This window comes from Dendrobates tinctorius, unplaced genomic scaffold (assembly GCF_039654945.1).
Source record: "Dendrobates tinctorius isolate UK_male_01 unplaced genomic scaffold, ASM3965494v1 ptg000060l, whole genome shotgun sequence".
NCBI lineage: Eukaryota > Metazoa > Chordata > Amphibia > Anura > Dendrobatidae > Dendrobates > Dendrobates tinctorius.
In genome coordinates this window covers 3407607-3434693 of record NW_027361728.1, presented here as the reverse complement: position 1 = coordinate 3434693, position 27087 = coordinate 3407607, and the positions used below count along the sequence as shown (strand labels likewise).

The window sequence follows — 27087 nt, the reverse complement described above, 5'->3', positions numbered from 1 at the left end:
AGTGTAATTAGGCGTTAGGTGATCATAATTGTGTTTATTTTTAAATAAAAAAGTAAAAGTGTTTGTTTTATTTCAAATAAAATACTTTTTTCTTGCTATGTGTTTATATTCCAAACAACTATAGGATTAGTAATGGATCGGTGTCTTATAGACTGCTCTCCATTACTAATTCATGGGCTAGATGTCACCTGACAATGCAAAGGTGATATCAACCCCACAAATGTAAACCCTACTTGTTACCGATACAGGGCAAGTGGGAAGAGCCAGGCAAAGTGCCAGAATTGGTTTAACTAATAGATGCATCTTTTCTTGGCAGCTACAAACTGCTATTTTTAGGCTGGGGGTGTCAATATCAATGGCTCCTTACCATGCTGAGAATACCAACCCTCAACCACTGCTTTAGCAAGGCTGGTTGCCAGAAATGGGGGGATACCCCATGCAGTTTTTTTTTTATTTATTTAAATAATTAAAAAATAAACCGGTGGGACCCCTCTATCCTTGATAACTAGCCTTAATGAAATTGACAGCTGTGGTTGCAGCCCCCATGTGTGAGTTTTGCCTGGCTAGTGATCAAAAATATGGGGGAACCCACGCTGTTTAAAAAAAAAATATTTCTTTACAGCACAGGCGTTGGCTGCTGAATACTCTCATCAGCCGCTCTTGCTCTCAATGTTATTAGTGGCAGCAGGCGTCTGCTGATGGGAGCAATAGTCCCATCAGCTGGCACCTGTGACCAGAGGTAAACTTTACACCTCCGATCACAGCTGCACATTCACGCTGTCTTTTGAGTAAAGTGCTGGTACACCTTTTTTACAGAAAGAGATTAAATAAAATTACGATTTTTTTTGTGAAATTATGTTGAACACTCTGCTCAGTGTCCAATCTATATATTTTCTCTTTTTTAATTTTTGTGAGGATTGGCCTAATTCAGCCTGTAGGTTATCATTAACTGTAATTTCTCTTTATCCTTGTAAATTCTCCAACAGGAATTGATCTATTAGTATGTTTGGGATGGCTACTAGTGGCATGAAGTATTGTGTTACCGCAAAGGGTGTGGAATAGGTTCTAATGGAAATAATTTTGTAATGCACCCCCTGCAACTTCAAATCCAGAAAAGAAATACTAATGGTATCGAAGATATAAGTGAATAGTCATTAAAATTCAGATACTGCACTAAGTCTGGTATGGCAGATGTGTCACCAGTCCAGATGATGAGTGTATCATCTATAAATCTGTCATACCAGATGATGTGTGAGGCAAAAACAATTAATGCAGAAAATAAATGGTGAAATTCTCCAAAGGTCAAGACGATGTTAGCCAAAGAGGGTGAAAACTTGGCCCCCATCGCCATGCCTGAATGCTGTAAATAAAACTGTTGATCAAGGGAGAAAAATGTTATGATTGAGTGACCGTAGGAGGCAGACACAAAAATAGAAGCTACGTCCAGAAAACCAGAGGAGCTGGCAACTATCCGATTGCAGACCCCTGAACCTATCAACACAACTAGCAGTAGCCATGGGGGGTACCTACGGTGCCCTAGACCCCTCGAACACAGCCGGAGAACTATATAGCCTAAAGATAGAAAGGGAAATCTAAACTGCCCCAGAGCAGACCCCAAAGTAAAAGGCAGCCCCCAACATATAATGACGGTGAAGCAAATGAAAAAACACTGACACAGATAGAAAGATAGGCTGAGCAAACGTTGGGGCCCAATCTAATCTAAACAGGAAAGGAAAGGAAAGCTGCTGTCTGCAATCAGCAAAAAACCCTATCAAAAAACATAGGCCAGCAAGCTGAAATGGAAAAAGACCCTGAAGCAACTAAGCTTCAAAACTAAATCAGCACTCTGGTATTTTCAGGAGACAGAGCTAAGGAGTTCAGCTCACCCCAGCAGGGAATGGCTGAAATCCAGAAAAAAACAAAGCAAGGCACAAATGCAAAAAGCAAGGAAGAAAACTTAGCTTTAGCAGAGCAGGAATTCAGACTGGACTCCAAGGATACCACAGAGAAATCACCCGCAGGGAGAATGGGCGTAGGCAGCCTTATATCCAGTCTGTGACTCCACTCAGCCAGTCATCATCATTAATCTCAGGTGTCTGATAATCAGACTCACTACCTCTCCTTACCAGAAGAGGGAGTTCCTCGGGCCTCAGTGATGAAGGGGAAAATGAACTCACAACAGTACCTCCCCCTTGAGGAGGGGTCACCGAACCCTCAACCACACCACCAGGGCGATCAGGGTGTGCCTGATGAAAGGCACGCACCAATCTTTTGGCATGAACATCAGAGGCAGAGACCCAGGAATTATCCTCCTGACCATAACCCTTCCACTTAACCAAATACTGGAGTCTCCGTCTAGCCAGGCGAGAATCCAGTACTTTCTCTACCTCATATTCAATGTTACCTTCAACCAATACAGGGTCTGGAGGTGCCACTCCCGGAACAACAGGTTCAACAAACCTCTTCAACAAAGACTTATGAAACACATTATGGATTTTAAATGTGACCGGAAGAGCCAAACGAAAAGAGACCGGATTAATAATCTCCAAAATCTTGTAAGGTCCAATAAATCTAGGCTTAAACTTAGGAGAAGCCACCTTCATAGCAATATTTTTTGATGATAACCACACCATATCACCAACCTTAAACTGGGGACCAATGGTCCTATGTCAGTTGGAAAACCGCTGGGCCTTCTCTCCACCACAGTGTCAACACCTGGGCAGGCAGACGGCTCCATCTGCCCTGAAGAAAATCGAGGATGAAACCCAAAGTTACAAAAAAAAAATTAACATCAAAGTGGCAGAACTAGCTCTATTATTTAAAGCAAATTCGGCCAAGGGTAAAAATGAAACCCAATCATCCTGATCAGCGGAAATTAAACATCTCAAATATGACTCCAAGGTCTGGTTTGTTCTCTCTGTCTGCCCATTGGTCTGAGGGTGAAAGGCAGAGGAGAAGGACAAATGAATTCCCAGCTTGGAACAGAAAGTTCTCCAAAATCTAGACACAAACTGAACTCCTCTGTCAGACACAATGTTCTCAGGAATCCCGTGCAAACGAACCACCTGTTGCAAAAACAGGGGCACCAACTCAGAGGAAGACGGCAACTTAGGTAGTGGTACAAGATGAACCATCTTAGAGAACCTATCACAAATCACCCAAATAACAGTCATCCTTTGAGAGACAGGCATATCAGAGATGAAATCCATTGAAATATGGGTCCATGGCCTCTTGGGGACAGGCAAAGGCATCAACAACCCACTAGAGCGGGAGCATGATTTAGACCGGGAGCACGTCCCACAGGACTGCACAAAATTCCTGACATCACGAGACAAGGAGGGCCACCAAAAAGACCGACTCACAAGACCTCTAGTACCAAAAATACCTGGATGACCAGCCAAAGCAGAGCAATGAACTTCAGACATCACTCTCTTCTTCCACTGGTCAGGAACATACAACTTTCCACTGGGACAACGCTCAGGCTTGTCTCTCTGGAACTCTTCCAGAGCACGTCTCAAATCGGGCGAGATGGCAGAAAGAACTACCCCTTCGCCTAAGATGGTAGCAGGTTTGGTCACCACAGGAGAATCAGCAAAGAAACTCCTAGAGAGTGCATCTGCCTTGACATTCTTAGTTCCAGGAAGAAAAGAAACCACAAAATCAAAACGTGTAAAAAACAGGGCCCACCTAGCCTGTCTAGGGTTCAAGCGCTTAGCCGACTCTAGATAAATCAAATTCTTGTGGTCGGTGAGGACCACGACTTGATGCTTAGCTCCCTCCAACCAATGTTTCCACTCCTCAAAAGCCCATTTCATGGCCAACAGTTCCCGATTCCCCACATCATAGTTACGTTCAGATGGAGAGAACTTTCCGGAAAAGAAAGCGCAGGGATTCATTTTAGATGTTACAGGATCCTTTTGGGACAAAACAGCTCCTGCACCAATCTCAGAAACATCCACCTCTACCTGGAACGGAAGTGAGACATCAGGTTGCCGCAAAACCGGGGCGGAGGTGAATCTTCGCTTCAACTCCTGAAAGGAAGAAACAGCCTCCGGAGACCAATTTAACACATCAGCACCCTTCTTAGTCAAATCAGTCAATGGCTTGGCAATACTAGAAAATTTTGCTATAAATTTCCGATAAAAATTAGCAAAACCCAAAAACTTCTGGAGGGCCTTCAAAGAAGTGGGCTGAACCCAATCATAAATGGCCTGTACCTTGGCTGGATCCATTTCAATAGTTGACGGAGACAAAATAAATCCCAAAAAAGAAATCCTCTGTACCCCAAAAAGGCATTTAGATCCCTTGACATACAGGGAATTCTCCCTCAAGATCCGGAACACAGTCCGAACATGTTCCACATGAGAATCCCAATCCTTGGAGAAGATCAAAATATCATCCAGATAGATAATCAAAAATTTATCCACAAAATCTCGGAAAATATCGTTCATGAAGCACTGGAAGACAGAAGGGGCATTAGTGAGCCCAAAAGGCATCACCAGGTACTCAAAATGTCCCTCCGGAGTATTAAACGCCGTCTTCCATTCATCCCCATGCTTAATACGAATAAGATTATACGCCCCCCTGAGGTCAAGCTTGGTAAACCAGCAAGCACCTTTAACTCTAGAGAATAGATCCGAAATCAGGGGTAACGGATACTGATATTTAACAGTAATCTTTTTGAGGGCACGATAATCAATACAAGGTCTTAATGATCCATCCTTTTTGGCTACAAAAAAACCCCCAGCACCTAAGGGTGAAGAGGATGGTCTAATATGACCCTTCACCAATGCCTCCTTAATATAGGATCACATAGCCTCGTGCTCGGGTAGAGATAAATTGAAAAGCCGACCCTTGGGGAATTTACACCCCGGGTTCAGCTCAATAGCACAGTCATAACTCCTATGAAGAGGCAAAGACGCAGACTCATTCTCACTAAATACATCATAAAAGTCAGCCAAATAGTCAGGAACATCATGTGACTGGGGAGAGGTGGAGAAAACAGGAGCATCACTAAGGGCACACCGACAACCCCAACTCACCACAGACAAAGATTTCCAATCCAGAACTGGATTATGGATTTGTAACCAGGGAAACCCCAGGACAATGGTATCATGCAGATTATGCAACACCAAAAATCTGCAATTTTCCTGATGGTCTGGGGCGACCCGCATCACCACCTGGGTCCAAAACTGAGGTTTATCTTTAGCCAAAGAAGTAGCATCAATCCCCCTCAAAGGGATAGGCGTCCGCAGAGGTGTCATAGGAAATCCACAACGTTTAGCAAAATCCAAGTCCATTAGGTTTAGAGCTGCTCCCGAATCCACAAATGCCTTGGCGGAAAATGTGGACTGGGAGCAGATCAGAGTAATAGCCAGAAGAAACTTAAGTTGAACACCACCAACAGAAAACGTGTGTGCAAAGCGTTTCTCTCATTTAGGACAGACAGAAATAATATGTGAGGCATCTCCACAGAAAAAACACAACTTATTACGCCTTCTGAACTCCTGACGCTGCTCTCTGGAGAAAACTCTATCACATTGCATAGGTTCAGTCATTTGTTCAACAGGTGGCAACACCTCTCGTGCAGTTTTGCGTTTGCGCAAACGCCGATCAACCTGAATGGCTAATGACATAGAATCGTCAAGATCAGAGGGAACAGGAAATCCCACCATAGTATCTTTTACGGCTTCTGACAAACCCCTCCGAAAGAGAGCAGCCAAGGCATTATCATTCCAAGTAGTAAGTACCGCCCACTTTTGGAATTTTTGACAGTACAATTCTGCAGAATCTCGACCCTGATTCAATGCCAGCAGGGTCTTTTCAGCCTGATCAATGGCATTAGGTTCGTCATACAACAAGCCCAAGGCTTGAAAAAATGCGTTCACATTAGTCAGAATAGGATCATCTGGTTTCAAAGAAAACGCCCAATCCTGGGGATCGCCACGCAGCAAAGAGATGACAATTTTAACCTGCTGCGCGGAGCTCCCTGACGAGTTAGGCTTCAAGGCAAAAAATAATTTACAATTATTTTTGAAATTCAAAAATTTAGACCGATCACCACAAAATACATCAGGTGTAGGAATCTTTGGTTCAGCAGCATGTGAATGAGCAAGGTAGGCGGAAATTCCCCGCACTTCCGCAGCGAGCTGCTCCACACGATCAGACAATTGCTTTATCTCCATTGAGAGAAAAAAAAAATTCCCCCTACGGCCTCAGAGATATAGAGGAAAAAATATACACACTTTTTTTTTACAATTCTTTCCTGCTATTGAGCACCCTAGGATCTGCGGTCAGGCGGGTGATTCTGTTATGATTGAGTGACCGTAGGAGGCAGACACAAAAATAGAAGCTACGTCCAGAAAACCAGAGGAGCTGGCAACTATCCGATTGCAGACCCCTGAACCTATCAACACAACTAGCAGTAGCCGTGGGGGTACCTACGGTGCCCTAGACCCCTCGAACACAGCCGGAGAACTATATAGCCTAAAGATAGAAAGGGAAATCTAAACTGCCCCAGAGCAGACCCCAAAGTAAAAGGCAGCCCCCAACATATAATGACGGTGAAGCAAGATGAAAAAACACTGACACAGATAGAAAGATAGGCTGAGCAAACGTTGGGGCCCAATCTAATCTAAACAGGAAAGGAAAGGAAAGCTGCTGTCTGCAATCGGCAAAAAACCCTATCTAAAAACATAGGCCAGCAAGCTGAAATGGAAAAAGACCCTGAAGCAACTAAGCTTCAAAACTAAATCAGCACTCTGGTATTTTCAGGAGACAGAGCTAAGGAGTTCAGCTCACCCCAGCAGGGAATGGCTGAAATCCAGAAAAAACAAAGCAAGGCACAAATGCAAAAAGCAAGGAAGAAAACTTAGCTTTAGCAGAGCAGGAATTCAGACTGGACTCCAAGGATACCACAGAGAAATCACCCGCAGGGAGAATGGGCATAGGCAGCCTTATATCCAGTCTGTGACTCCACTCAGCCAGTCATCATCATTAATCTCAGGTGTCTGATAATCAGACTCACTACCTCTCCTTACCAGAAGAGGGAGTTCCTCGGGCCTCAGTGATGAAGGGGAAAATGAACTCACAACAGAAAAAGTTGTGATTGAGCAAAAATTGTGTAACCTGCAAAATGTAATTAATTAAATCTGGAGAATAATTGCTATACTTCATTAGATGAAAATTTAGTGCTTTCAAAGCTAAAGAAAGGGATACAGCGTGACATCACACAACTTATCCATGAATGAATATTCCCATTACCAATTTTTTTGAGGAAAAAACTCCTATCAAGTTCCTGAAATCCTTGATATATCGCAGAATGATCTGAACCAAGGGCTGCAATAATAGCCTTTCGAGAATTTCACCATTTATTTTCTGCATCTCCAAACAAGTCAAGTGCAAAGTTGTTAGGAAATCGAATCAGGGTTGGGTTATAAAAAAAAAAATCCCAATCTCTGATTATCCTATCAAGTTCATTATCATCAAATAGAAAGAGCATTGTACCACCAAAAAACTATCAAGAGGGGGCTGCCCATCAAAAACTCTCAGCCTGCGTAAGAAGGGCATTAAACAGAGAGTCAGACACAAGGTAACCCTGAATGAGCTGCAGAGTTCCCAAGCAGACACTGAAGTATATGTCCATACAACCACACAAAAATAGTAAGGTTTGTTTTGAGTTTGCCAACATGCATTTGACAGACTTTCAAATGTATGGAGGAAGTTGCTGTGGTCAGATTAGACCAAAGTTGAACTTTTTGGCCATGAAGCTAAACACTATGTCTGGCGCCAAACTAACACTATGTCTGTTCACCCCAAGAACACCATTTCCACAGTGAAACATGATGATGGCAGCATCATGATGTGGAGTTGTTTTTCAGCAGGAGGGACTGGGAAAATGGTCCAAGTCGAATGAAAGATGGATGGTAAGAATTATATGAAAAAAATGTTTCAGCTCACCCCTTAGCGTCCTCCGGATAGCAGGAACCACACCGTCGCATGGAGCTGCCATGGCCTGGTGGATACAAGTCCAAATACACAGTAATCTCCAGCGATCTCAGGCAGAAAGGTAGTTATAAAAAATATTTCTTTATTTCTTTTCCTTAAAAGAACATGTTACAGGTAGTGGATACCCCAGTGGATGGTAAAAAAAACCAACTCGTTTCAACTCAAAAGAGTCTTAATCATGGATTACAAATTTTGACAAAATGTGACATTTTAAAAGTCTCCAGACAGGAGGTGGTAGGCAATGCCCTCATTAGCATATTTAATTGATGTATCCAATTATCCACACCCAACCTTCAGGTTGAAGACAAGTTAAAAAGAGAGAGAAAGAGGAAAAGAAAAAAAAGAAAAAAAACAAACAAAAAACAAAAAAACAACAACCCACAAAAAAACCTCTCAAAATTATTTACTTTACATGCAATACCAAACAGAGAGTGCATTAAAAGAACATATAAGAGGACTATACACATCTGTTTCTAAACAGTTAAATACATGCTTGAAACAGCAAAAACAATTATTTTGGCGGTATTATTTTACTTGTACTGCATGATCAAATCTTGTCTGGTGTTCAGACCTGTTGGGAATCTTGTATATAATTTAAATATCCAGTAAGATTCCCGATTGAGGGTTTTTCTCTCAAAATTTCCACCTCTTACTGATTTTTTTTATTTTTTCTATGCCAATAAATCTGAAATGGGTGAGGTCTCGGTTATGGCAATTAATGAAATGCTTGGACACCGCAGAGACATTTAATGCATCAGGATTAGTAGTGTTGGACAGATGTCTCCTAATGCGTTTCTTTAAGGGAGTAATAGTGCAACCTACATACTGCACCTCACATTCCATGCACTGAATTAAATATATGACACCGGGAGTATTACAGTTTGTAAAACTATGAATGGGATAAGAGTTTCCAGTTTGTGCCAATGTGAAAGACTTACTTTTAAGTGCATAAGAACAAGAGATGCAGCAACTGTCGCTGCATTTAAAAAATCCCCTATATGAGAGCCATGTAGAATTTTGTGAGAAAGTATTACTGGTTACCATACTAGGGGATAATTTATCCGCCAAAGTAGGAGCCCGCTTGGCTATATATAGAACTCTGTTATTCTGTAGGACATTGCAGAGTTTTTTATCCTTATATAATAGTGGCACATATTTCTTAATAATATTTGTGATGGTGTGATACTGTGGAGAGAACTCTGTGGAGAATACTATATTACCACATTGTCTTCCTGAAAATTCTGCACCTTTATTTTTGTTAGATTTTAGAAGTACTTTCCTGTCCATTTTTTCAACAATTTTTTTTGCCCTTTGTAAGCTTCAATTAGGATATCCCCTGGATTGCAACCTAGATAGAGTTTTTCTCACTTGTGTTTCAAAATATTCAGGTCTAGAACAATTTCTTTTAACCCTAATCAGTTATCCTATGGGTATATTCATAGATACATGCACTTGGTGACATGATGAGGCCTCTAAGATGGAATTTGAGTCCGTTTCTTTCCTATATGGATACATTTCAATGGTCTCATCGTTGCCCACTAAAGTCACATCAAGATAGTTAATTTTATTTTTTTCGTGGCAGAAAGTGAAAGACAAATTGAAAGGATTATCATTCAGATAATTAACAAAGTTTGCAACTTCCATGTCACTACCTTTCCAGATAAAAATCTGGTCATCTATATACCGTCCATAAAAATAAATTTTATCTTTGAAAATATTGTTTTCATCAAAGATAAATTTTTCCTCAAAAACTGCCACTACCAATTTGGCTAGCCAGGGGGAAAATTTCCCCCCCATACTAACTCCCCGTTTCTGTAAGTAATATTTGCCATCAAATTTGAAATAGTTGTGCGTCAATAGATAATATATGGCTGACAGTAAAAAAATTTCTCAAATTTACAGGGTATGAGCTGTGTTTTGACATGTAGCTTTGTAATGTTTCCGTAGCAATGTGATGGGGAATAGATGGATATAGTGCCACTATGTCACATGGCAACCATGAATAGTTGGTATTCCAGGAAAGTTCAGCTATATCTGTGATAAGGGCTTTAGTGTCTCTAATATACCCTGGTAGCTGCCTAACAAGTGGTTGCAAATGAAAATCCACCTATTCTCCTAGTCTCTCATTTAATGACCCAATCCCCGAAATTATAGGTCTGAACGGGGGAGGAAAGATATTTTTGTGGATTTTGGGAAGCGCATGATATATTGGAATAATGAGAAAATCTACCAACAAATATTCCATAGTTTTTCATTGTACATTCCCTCTTTTAATCCTTCTTCTAGATGTTTTTTAAGCTTCTCTTTAAAGAATGGTGTTGGATCATCAGGCAAGGAAATGTAGGTGGCTTGAACATTCCAGAAGTATTGTATTTTCTTTAAAATATAATGCTGCATCCAAAACCACTATCCCCCTTTATCAGTCTTTCGAATAATTAAATCCCTGTTATTTTTGAGATGGTTTAATGCAGTAATTTGATTTTTATAAAGATTGTTTTTCCCAGTATTACAATTTTGATCCAATGCAATCAGGTCCTTCTCAATCAGCTCCTGAAAAGTATCTAGTATTTTCGGGCGTGACTGGGTTTTGGGTTTTAAAATCTCCATCAGGGGGTTTATCGTATGTTCTGGATTCTGATTCTAATTGTCTCAATTCTGCTACTCGCAATAGTACAACAAAAGGAGTGGTTTTGTTAATGTCAGAATCATAAAGGGACAAAGTAGTATGGTTAATATTAGAATCATCCGATTCTGCATAGTGGCATTTAAGGGTGAAAATACGTGCCATTTTATTGACATCTAACAATGTCTTGAAAATATCAAATTTATTGGTGGGACAAAATCCTAGTCCCTTAGAAAAGATTTCTATTTGTTCTGAAGAAAGAATGTGACTCGACAGATTCCAAACTGGACAATTTAACAAGTCTTCCTTTTGTTTAGGCGGAGCGGGTATCTTGGCTCTCTTATGTTTCCTTCCCGCCCGCCTATAGCGTTTTTTGAGAAGCCCCCAATGTCCAAACTTAATGAGTTCTCTTCTGCTGAGTCAGAAGTTTCCCCCTTAGTTATCACTGATGAGTGAAAAGAAGTTTCAGGATCAGTATCCGCAAATGTCACAATTTTATTTTTTCTAAGTTTTTGTGGATCTCTGGGGGGTATTGATACACGAGTTTTTATTTTCTAATTGTAAATATTGCCAGATTGATAATCTTTGAGATCCCTTTCATATTTTGTTTTTTTCCTCTCTGAAATTTTACATTCTAATATATCAAGACATTTATTGATGCCTGCAGTGGCGATTTTAAAATCCTTTTAATCTTTGTATTGTTCCAGCAATTTCTCTGTATTGACAATGTCCTCTTTCACTTTTTCTAATTCTGATTGCTCATGTGTAACAATTAACTGCACTAGACTAGAGGTGAGTGACTTTAGTCGAATCGGGTTTCATGAAACAAAATTTGTTTCAGATGAAACTGGTCCGACTAGGGCAAAAAAGTCGGAGTTTTGTCCGAAACCCGACCCCAATGCAAGTAAATGGGGAATAAAAGTCGGCATTGAGCGGATGACATTCATCTGCTCAATGCCGACTTTTATTCCCCATTGTCTTGCATTGGGGTCAGGTTTCAGACGAAACTCCGTCTTTTTTGCCCTAGTCGGACCAGTTTCATCTGAAACAAATTTTATTTCATGAAACCCGATCCAACTAAAATCGCTCAACTCTACATTAGACCATTAGAGCATGTAGTCAGGACCTCATCCCATTCTTGTTTAAATGTCTTTGGATAAGAAGAGAAGGTGGGATTTTTATTCATATGAAGCCCTCTTGGTATCATCTTATTATCTATCCAAGTATGATTGTAATGACATCGAGTCCCACCACAGTTTTATTTCTTTGGCTTTGTTCCTCTCTAATTTTCTTAAAAGATTATCCAAGGAGTCCAGCTCCTGCACTGGGGTATTTTCCACATTAGTACCTGTGTTATTGTTAAAGATTTTGTCAAATCTTGACCTCCTGTTAAGTGGAGGATCCATGCTAGTCCTTAAATCATGTACAGTTTAGGTGGGCCCAATCGCAGCCTACACCTTGATTCAAAGGGAAAGGGGGAGCCCGAGAAGCCAGTCAATCAATATGAAAAAAATGTTTCCGCTCACCCCTTAGCGTCTTTTTTTTCTTTTAATGAAAAGAAATAAAGGAATATTTTTTATAACTACCTTACTGCCTGAGATCGCTGGAGATTACTGTGTGTTTGGACGGGTAAGAATTATAGGGATATTCTTGAGCAAGACTTGTTTAAGTTTGGCAGTGATTTGAGACTGGGACAGAGTTTAACCTTCATACAAGTCATTGACCCAAAGGATGCTGCTAAAGCAATAATCGAGTGATTTAATGGGAAATGTACATGTTTTGGAATGGACTAGTCAAAGCCCAGACCTTTATTCCATTGAGAATCTGTGGTCAGACTTGAAGATTGCTGTTCACCAGAGGAAACCATCTACATTGAAAGAGCTGAAGCAGTTTTGCCTTGAGGAATTGGCAAAAATCTCAGTGATAAGAAGCAGAAAGCTCATAAAGACTTATCCAAAGCCACTTGCAGTGGTAATTTCTGCAAAAGGAGGCTCTATAAAGTACTGTCTTTGTGTGGGTGAATAGATATGCGCACTGAAAGTTTTCAGTTATTTTGACCTAATTGTTGTTGTCTTCACAATGAAAATAAATCCAAATGTTAACACTTGTAAGCATTTTCTTTACATGAACTGATGCAAACCCTCAAAGGAAACCAGTGAAATTGCAAGTTGTGAGTGTCATGATCTGCTTACTTTGTGGGATGAGGTAGTTCAAAGGTTAGTCTGGACAGACTCATTCTGGGAGGCTTCTTATAGCCTCATTGTGGGGTCATTGCTCGTCGCTTATACTTTGACCCTTGGCCGAGTGTTCGTGACCCTGTTTGTGCCTATGCTTTGTGCCTGTGCTACTGTATGATTGTCTGGTTCTGATCTGGTTCTGTCCCCTTTAAGTGTTCTGCTCGCTCCTCCTGTACTGTGCTGCCATCTCCGTGTATGACCATAAGCTACGTTCTGCCTGCCCCTTGTGTACCGCATCAGCTCTCTCGTTTACTGACCTTGGCTTGTCTTGGATTTCCTCACCCTCTGATTCCCCATCCTTTCCCTGTTGTCCTGTGGCCCCCTTTCCCCTGTTCCAGGGTCCCTGTAGCAACCTGCAGGCATCTCCAGCAGCAGGACGCTAAGCCTCACCCCCTGTGGTCACATGATCGTAGGTCCTTCTGCTCTCTACTTCCCTCAGTGTCCTCTTTCACTGCACTGCTCAGGTCCCGTCTGTCTAAGCTTTCCCAGCAGCATCTGACCCCGGGCTTCCCCGCGGTGTGGGTAAGTCACCCTGTTCAGCCTTGGCAGTTCGTTGGCGCTGACAGGAACTTGACAGTGAGGTAGCAAACAATGCCACTGTATGATCAGCAGGGTCCTCTCTCTCTACTGTACTCTACTGTAGAGTATAAGGGTATGTGCACACGTAGTTTTTAGTCTCTGCGGATTTTGTAGAGAAAACCGCAGGAAATCCGCAGGACAAAGTGCTGCGGTTTTTCTGCGGTTTATCTGCGGATTATCTGCGTTTTTTCTGCGGTTTTGCCCTGCGGTTTTACACCTCATAATGGATGAGGTGTAAAACCGCAGCGTTTCTGCACCAAACAATTGACATGCTGCGGATTGTAAACCGCAGCAAAACCGCGCGGAAAAAAACGCAGCATGTGCACAGCTTTTTTTTTTATTTCCATAGGAAATAAAGGTACTGTACAACGCAGCAAAATCTGCTGCGTTTCTGCAGAGCCAAAAACGCTGCGGAAACGCAGCAGAATCCGCAGCGTGTGCACATACCCTAAGCTCTTATGGTTACCGGGATCCTCCCTCTACTGTAGAGTGTAAGGTCTTATGGTTAGCTGGGTTCTATCTCTCTCTCTCTCTCTCTCTCTCTCTTCTACCCAATGTGTATTTTTCAAGCACTTATAATGTTTTTACTATTGAGATTATCATGAATTTATTCACTACAAATCAAATTTTTGGGGAAAATTTAGTGAAGTTTGTGAATTCGAATTTCTAATAATCCGCTCATCTCTAGCATATACTGTATCCTTTATTATAACTATACTTAGGATTAATGTGCTCTTGGCAGGGAAGAATACATCTTAACTTCTGTGTGTGTATACTGTATATAGTATTATTATCACAAGGCCTATTGTATGCATTATGCTTATGTACTAGTCTTTAAAATTGGCCACCATAGTAGGTGTATGTTTTCTGATGGAAAAAAATTGGTGTATCCTTGGGTAGTTTAGGCCATGGCTGAGACAATGTTCATATTGCTTGCAAGCACAATGAGAGAGGATGTGAGGCATCTGTGATATGAGTTGAGTTGTAAGAACTATAAGGTAGTTATGAATGAAGAAGATCTTTAAAAAAAACATGTGGTTCTGCACTCTTATAGAAGGTTCTGCTTTGCTGTCTTGATACCTGTGAAGCAGTAAAGCACTAACTAAGTGTTGCTGTAAAATACCTAAAGAACTACCAGTGCCATAGTATTGGGTTATGGTCACTTGTGGCCTAAACTTTAACCTGCTGAGTCTCCACTAGGATTTGTTGGTTTCTCTAATCCTAAATTATACAACCTCAGTTCCTATTCTCCTTTCATGTCTGTATTTAGAATAGTTTACGGGTTGATTGGATAAACCTCATTAGTAGAGTAATGTGCAATAGGCCCATATACTGTTTTAATTGTGATACATAAAAGTAATTTTATTATACATTGCTTACTCATTTCTCTCATTTATACAATTAGGTAAGATATATACAAGTCCAAAAAATACGATATGTCTGGATTCCCTCTGAGAGCAAGTTTATAAAAATTGGGTAAGTGAACTACAAATAAAATTTAATGTTATCAAAGATTTAATTGTTTTTCTATGGGGCTAAGCACTTATTGACAGGACATTGTTAACCACCTGCCTGTTCTGCCCTGTGATGATCTCTCCTGGCTCAGAGCGGTCGAGAACCTCTTTTGGCAGTGATTCTCCTACTTCCTGTGACATCACATCAAAAGAACTGTTCCTTCACTTTCGATCTGCCGATCAGGGAGCTATCAGTCACCATGACATTGACAGTCACAGAAGAGAAAGAACTGCTCAATTGACATAGCATGACATGAAAGTAAGAGAATCATCATCAGCACTCTAAGCTGGGAGAGATAGTCACACAACAGAAAAGGCAAGTAGTTAGCAAGTGCCTGCTTATAATTGCTTATCTCCATAGAGTAAGGTAATGGATGACTCTTTTAATACTGTACTTTATCAATCAAATTCATAATCAAAGATATTTTCATTTTAGTGTTCTGGAAAAAGACCTCTCTTGTTCAGATATACACGCAAAATATAGTTTTGGTCTTGTCAAAGAAGAACAGGAAGTCAGGTATAAACACCCATATCTCCTATCCTTTCATCAATCTAATATCTGGAATTATGTTTTACCAATTTTTATAATTAAAGCAGATTAACTGTAAAATGAAAGGTTGATGCATGAATTGCTGTCACTTATGAATAACTTTGATTGCTCTCAGTGGATAAAACATTCATTATTGGAATCCAACCTGGTTATATGTGTAGAAAGCTCACTAGAAAAAAAAAACTTTGTTCTAATAAACCATTCAGTTGCATGATTGATAAGTTTTTTTATAATTGACAGCAAGAAGAGTTTTTTTTATTATTATTATTTATTTATAAAGCACCATTGGTTCCATGGTGCTGTACATGAGAAGGGTTACATAAAGATTACAGATATCACTTACAGCAAACAAACTAAAAATCACAGACTGATACAGAGGGGAGAGGACCCAGCCCTTTCGGGCTTACATGCTACAGGATGGTGGGGAAGGAGACAGAAGGTTGGGGGGTTGAAGCAGCTCCAGTGATGGTGAGGTGGTAGCTCCAGTAGTGGTGAGGAGGCAGCGGGGATCATTGCAGGCTGTAGGCTTTCCTGAAGAGGTGAGTTTTCAGGTTCCATCTGAAGGATCCGAGTGTGGTTGATAGCCGGACGTGTTGGGGCAGGGAATTCCAGAGGATGGGGCTATTCGGGAGAAGTCTTGGAGGTGGTTGGGTGAGGAGCGAATAAGTGAGGAGGAGAGAAGAAGGTCTTGGGTGGACCGGAGATTACGTGAGGGAAGGTATCGGGAGATTAGTTCAGAGATGTATGGAGGAGACAGGTTGTAGATGGCCTTTTAGGTCAGTATTAGTAATTTGAACTGGATACGCAGAGGGAATGAGAGCCAGTGAAGAGATTTGCAGAGGGGAGAAGTGAAGGAGTAGCGAGGAGAGAGATGAATTAGTTGGGCGGCAGAGTTGAGGATGGACTGGAGAGGTGCAAGGGTGTTAGCAGGGAGGCCACAGAAAAGGATGTTGCAATAGTCAAGGCGGGAGATGATGAGGGCATGCACAATCATTTTAGTAGATTGAGGGTTGAGGAAGGGACGGATTCTGGAAATATTTTTGAGCTGGAGGCGACAGGAGGTGGAGAGAGCTTGGATGTGCGGATTGAAGGACAAGGCAGAGTCAAGGGTTATTCCGAGGCAGCGGATCTCCGGTACGGGGGAAAGCGTGATGTTGTCAATTGTTATAGAAAGGACGGGTAAGGAAGATCTGTGAGATGGGGGAAAGATGATCAGTTCAGATTTGTCCACATTGAGTTTAAGGAAGCGAGAGGAGATGAAGGAGGATATGGCTGATCGACACTCTGGGATTCTGGAGAGCAGAGAGGTGATGTCTGGGCCAGAGAGGTAGATCTGAGTATCATCGGCATAAAGGTCGAACTGGAATCCGTGGGACTTCATGAGTTGCCCCAGACCAAGTGTGTAGATTGAGATGACTAGGGGTCCTAGAACAGAGCCTTGGGGGACTCCAACAGAGAGAGGGTGGGATGAGGAGGTAGTGTGGGAGTGGGAGTGTGACGTCCGCCTGCGGGTCTGGGCTGCAGCCAGGCAACACTCCGAGAAACACTGATACCCTTTACCCCTATACAGGGATCTGGATTTATAGCAGAGCCCAGGAGGCGCTGTCTGAATAGGAGCAGTGACCAGAGCAGGACGGTCGCCAGAAAGGTGTTCCAATACAGGACACAAACGTGGAGATATGCGAGTCTAAACCAGTCGGGCAGCAATGGTACAAAAACGGTAGACAGAAGCAGAGTCAGATTCAGGCCGAGAGTCATAAACCAGGAGAGTAGCAGAGGTACAGAATCGTTAGGCAGAAGCAGAGTCAGATTCAGGCCGAAAGTCATAAACCAGGAGAGTCGCAGAGGTACAGAATCGTTAGGCAGAAGGAGAGTCAGAAGTCCAGGCCAAAGTCAGTCAGTCATTCAGAAAGCAATTCACACAGTAACACACAGGGGAACCAAGAATATATCCGGCGGCTTGCAAGACCAGTCCCAAGGTATTTCAGGGATCAGGTCACCCCTCATAGGTTCCTGGACTGATGATGTCATCAGTACCGCCCCCAGGACCAGGCCAGATGGAGATGCAGTAACCTCTTGATGACTGACAGAGGGGTGGAGCCTGCGTCCACCAGATGACTGCGCAGGTGCCCTTACTCTGTCAGCACCATAACTCCCGGGCGAGCCATGGCGCCTCCTAGTGACCGCGACAGGAGCAGCAGACCCAGAATTTAACGGCGACGTGACAGACCGGCGCCTCCTAGAGGCTAAAGCCGGGACAGTAGGCTCTGAGCCTGACGTGACAGAACCACGGCCCTGTCCAGTGGCCGAGGCAGGAACAGCCGTCCCTGAGTCTGACGATAAAGTGGCGGTCCGGCGCCTCCTAGAGGCCGCGACCGGAACAGCAGGCCCTAAGTCTGGCGGAAATGTGACAGTACCCCCCCCTCCAAGAGGGGCCTCCGGACCCTCAAAACCCGGTTTATCAGAGTGAAGGAGGTGAAACCTTCTAATCAACCCCTTGGCATGAATGTCACTAGCGGGGACCCAGGACCTCTCCTCTGGGCCATAGCCTTTCCAATGAACTAAATATTGCACAGACTTTCTCACTAAACGGGAATCAAGGATGCCCTGGACTTCGTACTCCAAGGCACCCTTGACCAAAACTGGAGGAGGAGGGGACTGGACGGGATGAATTGGGGAGCGGTACACCTTGAGAAGGGATTTGTGGAAAACATTAGGAATTTTAAAAGACTGAGGGAGCCTTAAACGAAAGGCTACCGGGTTAATTACTTCTAATATCTCGTAGGGACCAATAAACCTGGGCCCCAGTTTGGCAGATGGCACCTTAAGCTTAATGTTTCTGGTAGACAGCCAAACTTTGTCCCCAACTCCTAGGTGCGGCCCCGTGGACCTCCGTTTATTTGCGGCCGAAGCCTGCCTGACCTGGGACCCTTTCAAGTTTGTGTTCACCTCCGACCAGATTGTCCTTAAGTGACGTATGGAATTCTCTACTCCCGGAAGCTCCGACATCTTGGCCGAAAATGAACCAAAACGTGGGTGCAAACCATGATTGCAGAAGAACGGGGTGGTTTTGATAGATTCCTGGTACTGGTTATTTAGAGCGAACTCAGCTAATGGGAGATGTTCCGCCCAATCAGACTGATGTTCCGAGACATAGCAGCGAAGATATTGCTCTAGAGCCTGGTTGGCACGCTCCGTTTGACCATTGGTCTCAGGGTGGTAAGCGGAGGAGAAGGATAATTCAATACCAATACGTTTGCAGAATGGTCTCCAGAATTTGGAAACAAACTGGGTACCTCGGTCGGACATGATATTCTCTGGAACGCCATGCAGCCTTATTACATGAACAATAAACAACTTACTCAGAGTTTCTGAATTAGGTAATCCAGAGAGGGGAACAAAATGACATTGCTTACTGAACCTGTCCACCACCACCCAGATACATGTCTTCCCCTCTGAGGGTGGTAGGTCAGTAATGAAGTCCATGGAGATGTGGGTCCATGGACTCTCTGGAGCGGGCATGGACTGGAGCCAGCCGGCAGGCCGATTGTGAGGGGACTTGGCGCGAGCACAGATTTCACAAGCTAGTACATAATCCTTGCAGTCCTTAACTACCGTTGGCCACCAAAAACTCCTAGTCACAAGTCTGGCGGTATTATTGACCCCAGGATGGCCTGCCAGGACGGAGTCGTGCGACTCCTTCAGAACTTGTAGGCGAAACGGCGCTGGAACAAACAATTTCTGGGGGGGCGTCGAGTCAGGGACTGGTTCTGGGGACCTACGGATCTCCTCCAGAAGGTCCAGAGACACAGCCGACACAACAATACCATTGGCCAGTATTGGAACTGGCTCCGAGTCCTCAGCCTGTGAGGGGCAGAAACTTCGAGAGAGAGCATCAGCCCTCACATTTTTGGTACCAGGACGAAAGGTTATTAAGAAATCAAACCTAGAGAAGAACAAGGCCCACCTCGCTTGTCTAGGATTTAATCTTTTTGCTGACTCCAGGTAAGTCAGATTCTTGTGATCTGTAATCACAGTGATCTTATGTTTGGCGCCTTCGAGGAAGTGGCGCCATTCCTCGAAGGCCCATTTGATCGCCAATAGCTCCCGATTACCTATATCGTAATTCTTCTCAGTGGCAGAGAATTTGCGGGAGAAAAAGGCACATGGGCGAAGCTGAGTGAGTGATGCAGTGCCTTGCGACAGCACTGCTCCCACTCCGACCTCAGAGGCGTCCACCTCTACAATAAACGGGCGGTCCAAATCAGGCTGAACCAAAACTGGGTTGGCTACAAAGCACTCTTTTAACGTAGCAAAAGCCTGAATTGCCTCAGGGTTCCAATTGGTCACGTCTGCCCCTTTTCGGGTCAAATCTGTGAGTGGTTTAGCAATTTCGGAGAAACCCCTGATGAATTTTCGGTAATAATTTGCAAACCCTAAAAATCACTGCAGCGCTTTTAGCGACTTGGGTTGCACCCAAGTTTTAATAGGTTGGATCTTGGCAGGATCCATACGGAAGCCTGTGCTTGAAACCACATATCCTAAAAATTGTACCTCCTCAGCAAAAAAAACACATTTCTCCAGTTTAGCAAACAGGGAGTGTTCTCGCAGTCTCTGCAGTACAGAGCGAACGTGCTGAGCATGTGTCACAGGGTCAGCAGAATAAATCAAAATGTCATCTAAATACACGACGACATACACCCCACAAATGTCCCTGAAAATGTCATTTACAAAGTGCTGGAACACGGCAGGTGCGTTACTGAGTCCGAAGGGCATTACCAGGTACTCAAAGTGGCCAAGAGGGGTATTAAAGGCTGTTTTCTACTCATCCCCGTCTCTTATGCGGACTAGATTGTATGCCCCCCGGAGGTCCAGTTTAGTAAATCAACGGGCTCCCATTAGCTGATTAAAAAGATCAGGGATGAGTGGAAGCGGGTACTGGTTGTTTATAGTGATTGCATTCAATTCCCGGTAGTCAATGCAGGGTCTGAGACCACCATCTTTCTTTTCTACAAAGAAGAAGCCAGCTCCAACTGGTGAAATGGACGGTCTAATAAACCCCTTTTTTAAGCTATCAGCTATGTACTCGTTCATAGCCTGACGCTCTGGACCTGAGAGATTAAATATTCTCCCTTTTGGGAGACGGGCATCTGGAATCAGATCTATAGGGCAATCATACTTTCTGTGAGGGGGTAGCTTTTCAGATTTTGCAATAGAAAAGACATCCTCAAAATCTCTGAAGGCAAACGGTATGTGGAGGGGTTTAACTTTAACTTGGTTTACTGTTAGCGACATGCAGTTTTCCTGACAGTGTGAACTCCAGCGTATAACATCGCCTAGGTGCCAGTCGATGACTGGATTATGCTGGCGTAGCCATGGCATCCCCAAAATGACTGCAGCAGACAAATTATCCATCACAAAAAATGACATAACCTCGGTATGCAATGCTCCCACCGACATAGTGATTTTGTCAGTAACAAATTTAACCCCCTCCTGGACAATAGATGTGCCATTAATAGCCGTAGTTTTTATAGGGGCATTAAGTCTTAATAGGGGTACACCGAGACTTTTAGCAACCAAAGAATCCATAAAATTCCCTTCAGATCCACAATCCACATATGCGTTCACACACTGAGATTTCTGACCAAAAGAAAGGGCAATAGGCAATAAAACTTTAGCCGCATCTGCGGGCAATACCTGTGCCCCTGGGCAACCATAGCCATAGTTGCCCAGAGGCCGATGTCTCAGTAGTATGGATCTCTGACGCTCAGCTCTCTCTCTGAAGGCTCCAGACTGCAGCATACTGGTGCAGGAAGATGAAAGTGCTCCTTCAGGCTGTGCACTGAACCAGGTGTTTAGGCCAGAAATCAGCTCAGTCAGAAGAAGGGAGAGAAAAAAAAGTTCAGGGAGACTGCTTTTGTATATGCTGGATATATACACAAGAAGCAGTTTTTTTTTATATGGCCGGATATAATGAGACGTCCGCCTGCGGGTCTGGGCTGCAGCCAGGCAACACCCCGAGAAACACTGATACCCTTTACCCCTATACAGGGATCTGGATTTATAGCAGAGCCCAGGAGGCGCTGTCTGAATAGGAGCAGTGACCAGAGCAGGACGGTCGCCAGAAAGGTGTTCCAATACAGGACACAAACGTGGAGATATGCGAGTCTAAACCAGTCGGGCAGCAATGGTACAAAAACGGTAGACAGAAGCAGAGTCAGATTCAGGCCGAAAGTCATAAACCAGGAGAGTCGCAGAGGTACAGAATCGTTAGGCAGAAGGAGAGTCAGAAGTCCAGGCCAAAGTCAGTCAGTCATTCAGAAAGCAATTCACACAGTAACACACAGGGGAACCAAGAATATATCTGGCGGCTTGCAAGACCAGTCCCAAGGTATTTCAGGGATCAGGTCACCCCTCATAGGTTCCTGGACTGATGATGTCATCAGTACCGCCCCCAGGACCAGGCCAGATGGAGATGCAGTAACCTCTTGATGACTGACAGAGGGGTGGAGCCTGCGTCCACCAGATGACTGCGCAGGTGCCCTTACTCTGTCAGCACCATAACTCCCGGGCGAGCCATGGCGCCTCCTAGTGACCGCGACAGGAGCAGCAGACCCAGAATTTAACGGCGACGTGACAGACCGGCGCCTCTTAGAGGCTAAAGCCGGGACAGTAGGCTCTGAGCCTGACGTGACAGAACCACGGCCCTGTCCAGTGGCCGAGGCAGGAACAGCCGTTCCTGAGTCTGACGATAAAGTGGCGGTCCGGCGCCTCCTAGAGGCCGTGACCGGAACAGCAGGCCCTAAGTCTGGCGGAAACGTGACAGGGAGATGCTGAATGTGCGGTTGGAAAGGTATGAGGAGATCCAGGATAGGGTGAGGTCTTTGATGCCAAAGGAGGAGAGGATCTGTAGTAGGAGGCAGTGGTCAACTGTGTCAAAAGCAGAAGACAGGTCTAGAAGCAGGAGTATAGAGTATTGTACATTAGCTTTAGCTGTATGTAGGTCGTTGGTTATTTTGGTCAGGGCTGTCTCAGTGGAATGATGGGGGCGGAAGCCAGATTGTAGATTGTCAAAGAGCAAGTTAGATGAGAGGTGGGAGGAAAGTTCAGTGTGGACATGCTGCTCCAGGAGTTTAAAAGCGAATGGGAGCAGCGATATTGGGCGATAGCTGGATGTGGTGTTGGATCGAGGGTTGGCTTTTTAAGGATAGGTGTGATTGTGGCATGTTTGAAAGCAGAAGGGAAGGTACCAGAAGTTAGTGATAGGTTAAAGAGGTGGGTTAGGGATGGGATAAGAGTGGTGGTGATGTTGGGGAGGAGGTGGGATGGAATAAGGTCAAGTGCACAAGTGGTGAGGTGTGATTTGGAGAGAAGATGAGCAAGCTCCCCTTCAGTGATTTTAGATAAGGAGGTTATGGGGTTTGGGCATTGGTCTGGTATACAAAGGGGTTGTGGTGGTTGGGCAATAAAGACTTGCCGTGTTTGGTCTATCTTGTTTTTGAAGTGTGTGGCAAAGTCCTCGGCAGAGATTAGGGAAGTCGGAGGTGGCAGAGGTGGGCGGAGGAGGGAGTTAAAAGTATTGAACACCTGTTTGGGGTTGTGGGATAAGGAAGATACAAGGGATGTAAAGAAGGCCTGTTTAGCAGAGGTGAGAGCTGATGTGAATGCAAGTGTTGATTGTTTGAGTGCAGTGAAGTCGTCTTGCGAGTGCGTTTTCTTCCAGCGCCGTTCTGCAATTCTAGATGCTTGCCGAAGCTTTTTAGTGGTATTATTGTGCCAGGGTTGTCTATTGATTCGTCGCGCTCTGTTATGCATGACAGGGGTGACTGAGTCGATGGCTGATGCAAGAGTGGCATTGTAGAAACTAGTGGCCGTGTCAGTGTCGTGAAGTGAAGCTATGGAGGACAGTGGTAGAATAGAGTCAGAGAGTGTGCGAGTGTCTAGATGTGTGAGGTTTCTGCGGGGGTGCGCATGCTGCTGGACATGGGTGACAGGTGAGGAGGACAGGGATGAGAAAGTGAGTAGATGGTGGTCAGATAGAGGGAGAGGGGAGGTGGTGAAGTTAGAAAGAGAGCAGAGGCGGGTGGAGACCAGGTCTAATGTATGTCCATCTGTGTGGGTGGCTGAGGAGGACCACTGAGTAAGTCCAAAGGATGATGTAAGGGACAGGAGTTTGGAGGCTGCCGACTGGTGGGTGTCAATGGGGATGTTGAAGTCACCCATGATGATGGTGGGAATGTCAGCAGAGAGAAAATGAAGGAGCCAGGTAGAGAATTGGTCAATAAAGGCAGTGGTTGGGCCTGGAGGTCGGTATATGATGGCCACTTGGAGGTTGAAGGGAGAATAGATGCCGACGAAGTGGACTTCAAAAGAGGGGAGGACAAGGGAGGGAAGAGGTGGAATTGGGTTGAAGATGCAGTTGGAAGAAAGGAGAAGGCCCACTCCTCTGCCATGTCTGTTGCCAGGGCGAGGAGTGTGGGTGAAGTGGAGGCCGCCGTAACATAGCGCAGCAGTGGAGGCGGTGTCGGAGGGTGTCAGCCATGTTTCGGTGAGGCCATGGAAGGAGAAGTTACGAGAGGTAAAGAGGTCATGAATCACATGGAGTTTATTGCAGACGGAGTGGGCATTCCAGAGTGATCCAGAGAATGGGAGTAGGGTGGTGCTTTGCAGGGGCACGGATTTGTGGTGGGAAAGATTTCTGGTGTTTGTGCTGGTTTTGGAACGATAGAAGGGGGTAGTAATGGGAGGTAAGAGCTGTGGGGGTCCAGGGTTGGGAGTTATGTCGCCATCAGTGAGGAGAAGCAGAGAGAGGGAGAGCATGTGGGAGAAGGAGAGTGGGTGGCTCGTTTTGTATTTTATTAGGAGAGCTCTGAGGTTGAGGAGCAGGTTAGCAGAGGAGGTCAGGTGGGGAGGCAAGAGGGAAGGAGAGATTATTATTTGGTTAGCGGGTGCTAGGGTTAGCGGATAGCGAAGGTGAGTGAGGATTAATGGAGCCAAAAATGTTAGAGCGTATGTCAGCATGGTGAGAGTAATTTAGAAGGCATAAGAAATTTAGTACATGTAAATGCAGCATATAGTCGTACCTTCTGGTCACTTCAGGCTCATTTCAGGCATTATTTCAGATATTATCCTTAGAAGATATCCTTGGAAAGACAGACCAAGGTCAGACAGACCTCTGAGTCTGAATTTATAAGAAGTCAATTGCACATCAAACAAGCCAGGAGTGATCAGAAGGAGGGAGGAGCAGTAGGGAGACTGCACAGACACAGGAGACGATTAATTAGAACTCAGAAAAAAAAAGCACAGATGCAAATGGTCAGATCTAAAAGGACAGATAAAGCATTGATAGGAAACAGACACAGGGGTGATTGATTGGGGTTCAGGAGAGATGGGTGATGAAGGTATTGCAGGCAGGATACATACCATTGATAGGAAACAGATACAGGGGTGATTGGGGTTCGGGAGAGATGGGTGATGAAGGTATTGCAGGCAGGATACATACCATTGATAGGAAACAGATACAAGGGTGATTGATTGGGGTTCAGGAGAGATGGGTGATGAAGGTATTGCAGACAGGACACATACCATTGATAGGAAACAGATACAGGGGTGATTGATTGGGGTTCAGGAGAGAGTCCGTACCGACCACCTACTGTTCGGGCACGGACACCGAACTTGGGCTTCACCAGGACGTCTGTGTTACTGTTTTGGTTCAGCTGCCAAACACCGGATCAAGACGTTTCTACACTTTAACTCTCGTTACCCAGGAGGGTATTTGCACAGTTGTGCTTTGCTTTCCTATTTTTGTACCAGTTTTCTATTTTTGGCTGTTATGTTTTAGTTTTGGTTTTCCAGTGTTGTCCTGTTTTGTTGACAGCCTTCACACTTGAACTGTGGAGATCATGAACGTTGAATGATCCAGAACTGTAATTTGTAGATAGTTTGCACCTCTTTGGGTGCTCTCTCTTGGTTTTACATAGGACTCCCTTCATAAAAGACCTACCTCATCATAGGGACATTTCCAGACACGATGGCCGGACCAGTGTCTACTCTTGCACTTAATGATAATGCTTAATGTTAATTCCTGAATAGAAACTAGAAAGTATTAGTATATAATGAAAATCCTAATGACAGATTTCATGGAAGTATATTGAGAAAGAGACATAGTGAATGTTTTACAGAACTTTGAATAAAGATGTTGAGGATGTGAATATAGAATTGAAATTACAGGTGACGAACCAGGTATCCACGGTTGTCATCCTAAGTCTAGAAGAGACAGTAGAAAGTAGAAAATGTGAAAGATAACGGAAAAGAGATGTATTGCTAGAAAATGTGAAGTGATATTGAGTTTGCTTATATAGCACTTCAAATTAGGTAGCATAATTTAAAAATTTAGACAGTTAATTTGTTTGTAATGTTCAAGAAACCGTGTCTTCTATATTAGGAAGTTTAGTATAAGACATGTTTATTCAGCATTACAAAATTGTGTATGTTCCTGTATTGTTAACTCTGTTTAACTTGCAGCCCGCGGGCATGCTGTGTTTAACGGGAGGGGAATGTGGTGCCCCTGAGGGTTCAGTCGCCACAGAGGTACTGCACCTCCTCCTGAGGTGTAGTGCCCCACCATCCAGGTAGGGTGGGAACTCCCAACCATGCTCCAACACCTGCACCCCTAACCACAAAGTAGTGTAGCAAAGTCACATTGCAGCTTCCTGCTTGGAGTGTAGCAGAGCACCTTTGGTGGTTCCCTGCTTAGAACACGAAACGTGCTGGGAGGCGGGTGGAGTTTAGAATATATATAAGAGCGGGAAGGTTTAGAATTTCAGAGAGAGTGAGAGAGAGATAGTCAGTCAGTGAGTGAGGAGGAGAAGTAGAAGATCCCTGGGAGAGGGATGGAGGAAGGAGTGCTGCAGCTGCCTCAGTGATCTGAGCCAGCTGGCACAGGAAAGGAAAGAAGGAGACAGACATTGAACAGAAACCTGATCTTCCATCAGAAGGGAAAGAATAGTACGAAGCGTAGGAGTAAAAGGGAACAGAGGACGTGGGTTAGGAGAGAACCCTGCCAAGAAGTTCTAAGCGCAAGGCCGGGGCCCGGTCCCCGAGGTTGTACAGACACTTATGGTCCTGCAGCAGACACCGGAGGAGTCGTGGGCTGTAAATGCACTACTCCCTCCTAAGACTTGGGGCACAACAGCAACTTGGATAGTGAGCCGGGACTCAGGAGTAAGGAGTCCCCGAAGCAGGCTACAGCTGTCTGCAGTACAAGTAGAGTTCATAGGAACATCTGTCAGGAGGAACTCCAGTGTAAGTCAGTACTAGGAGTACTTCACTTAAAGGCGCTATAGAAGAGACGTTCAGAAAGGCACATGTTGGCGGAGTGTTGGAAGGGAGCATCCTATCTCGCCTGGAAGTTGACTGAGCCCCTGACCCGGAGGACACGGCACAGAGGCAGGCACCGATGTGAACTGCAGACTGTGAGTAAAGCTTTGGAACTACAAGCCCTGGTGTCCTCCACTTATTCCTGCATCAATACACTCTGCACGGCTACATCTGGGTACCAGTTTCTACCCTGCCTGC

The 27087-nt window shown here is 44.2% G+C and overlaps 1 protein-coding gene across 3 annotated transcripts in view; it reads left to right on the top strand.

Annotated features, from left to right (window-relative positions):
- Positions 1-27087, top strand: part of LOC141092473 (probable cation-transporting ATPase 13A5) — a 544666-nt gene that overhangs the window by 94477 nt on the left and 423102 nt on the right. For all 3 annotated transcript variants that reach the window (XR_012232811.1, XM_073578638.1, XM_073578637.1), the window contains exons 4-5: positions 14852-14922; positions 15397-15477. Coding sequence is in view for 2 of the 3 variants with exons in the window: in XM_073578638.1 (XP_073434739.1) it covers positions 14852-14922; positions 15397-15477 (152 nt within the window). In the remaining variant the exon portion in view is untranslated. The remainder of the gene's footprint in view (positions 1-14851; positions 14923-15396; positions 15478-27087) is intronic.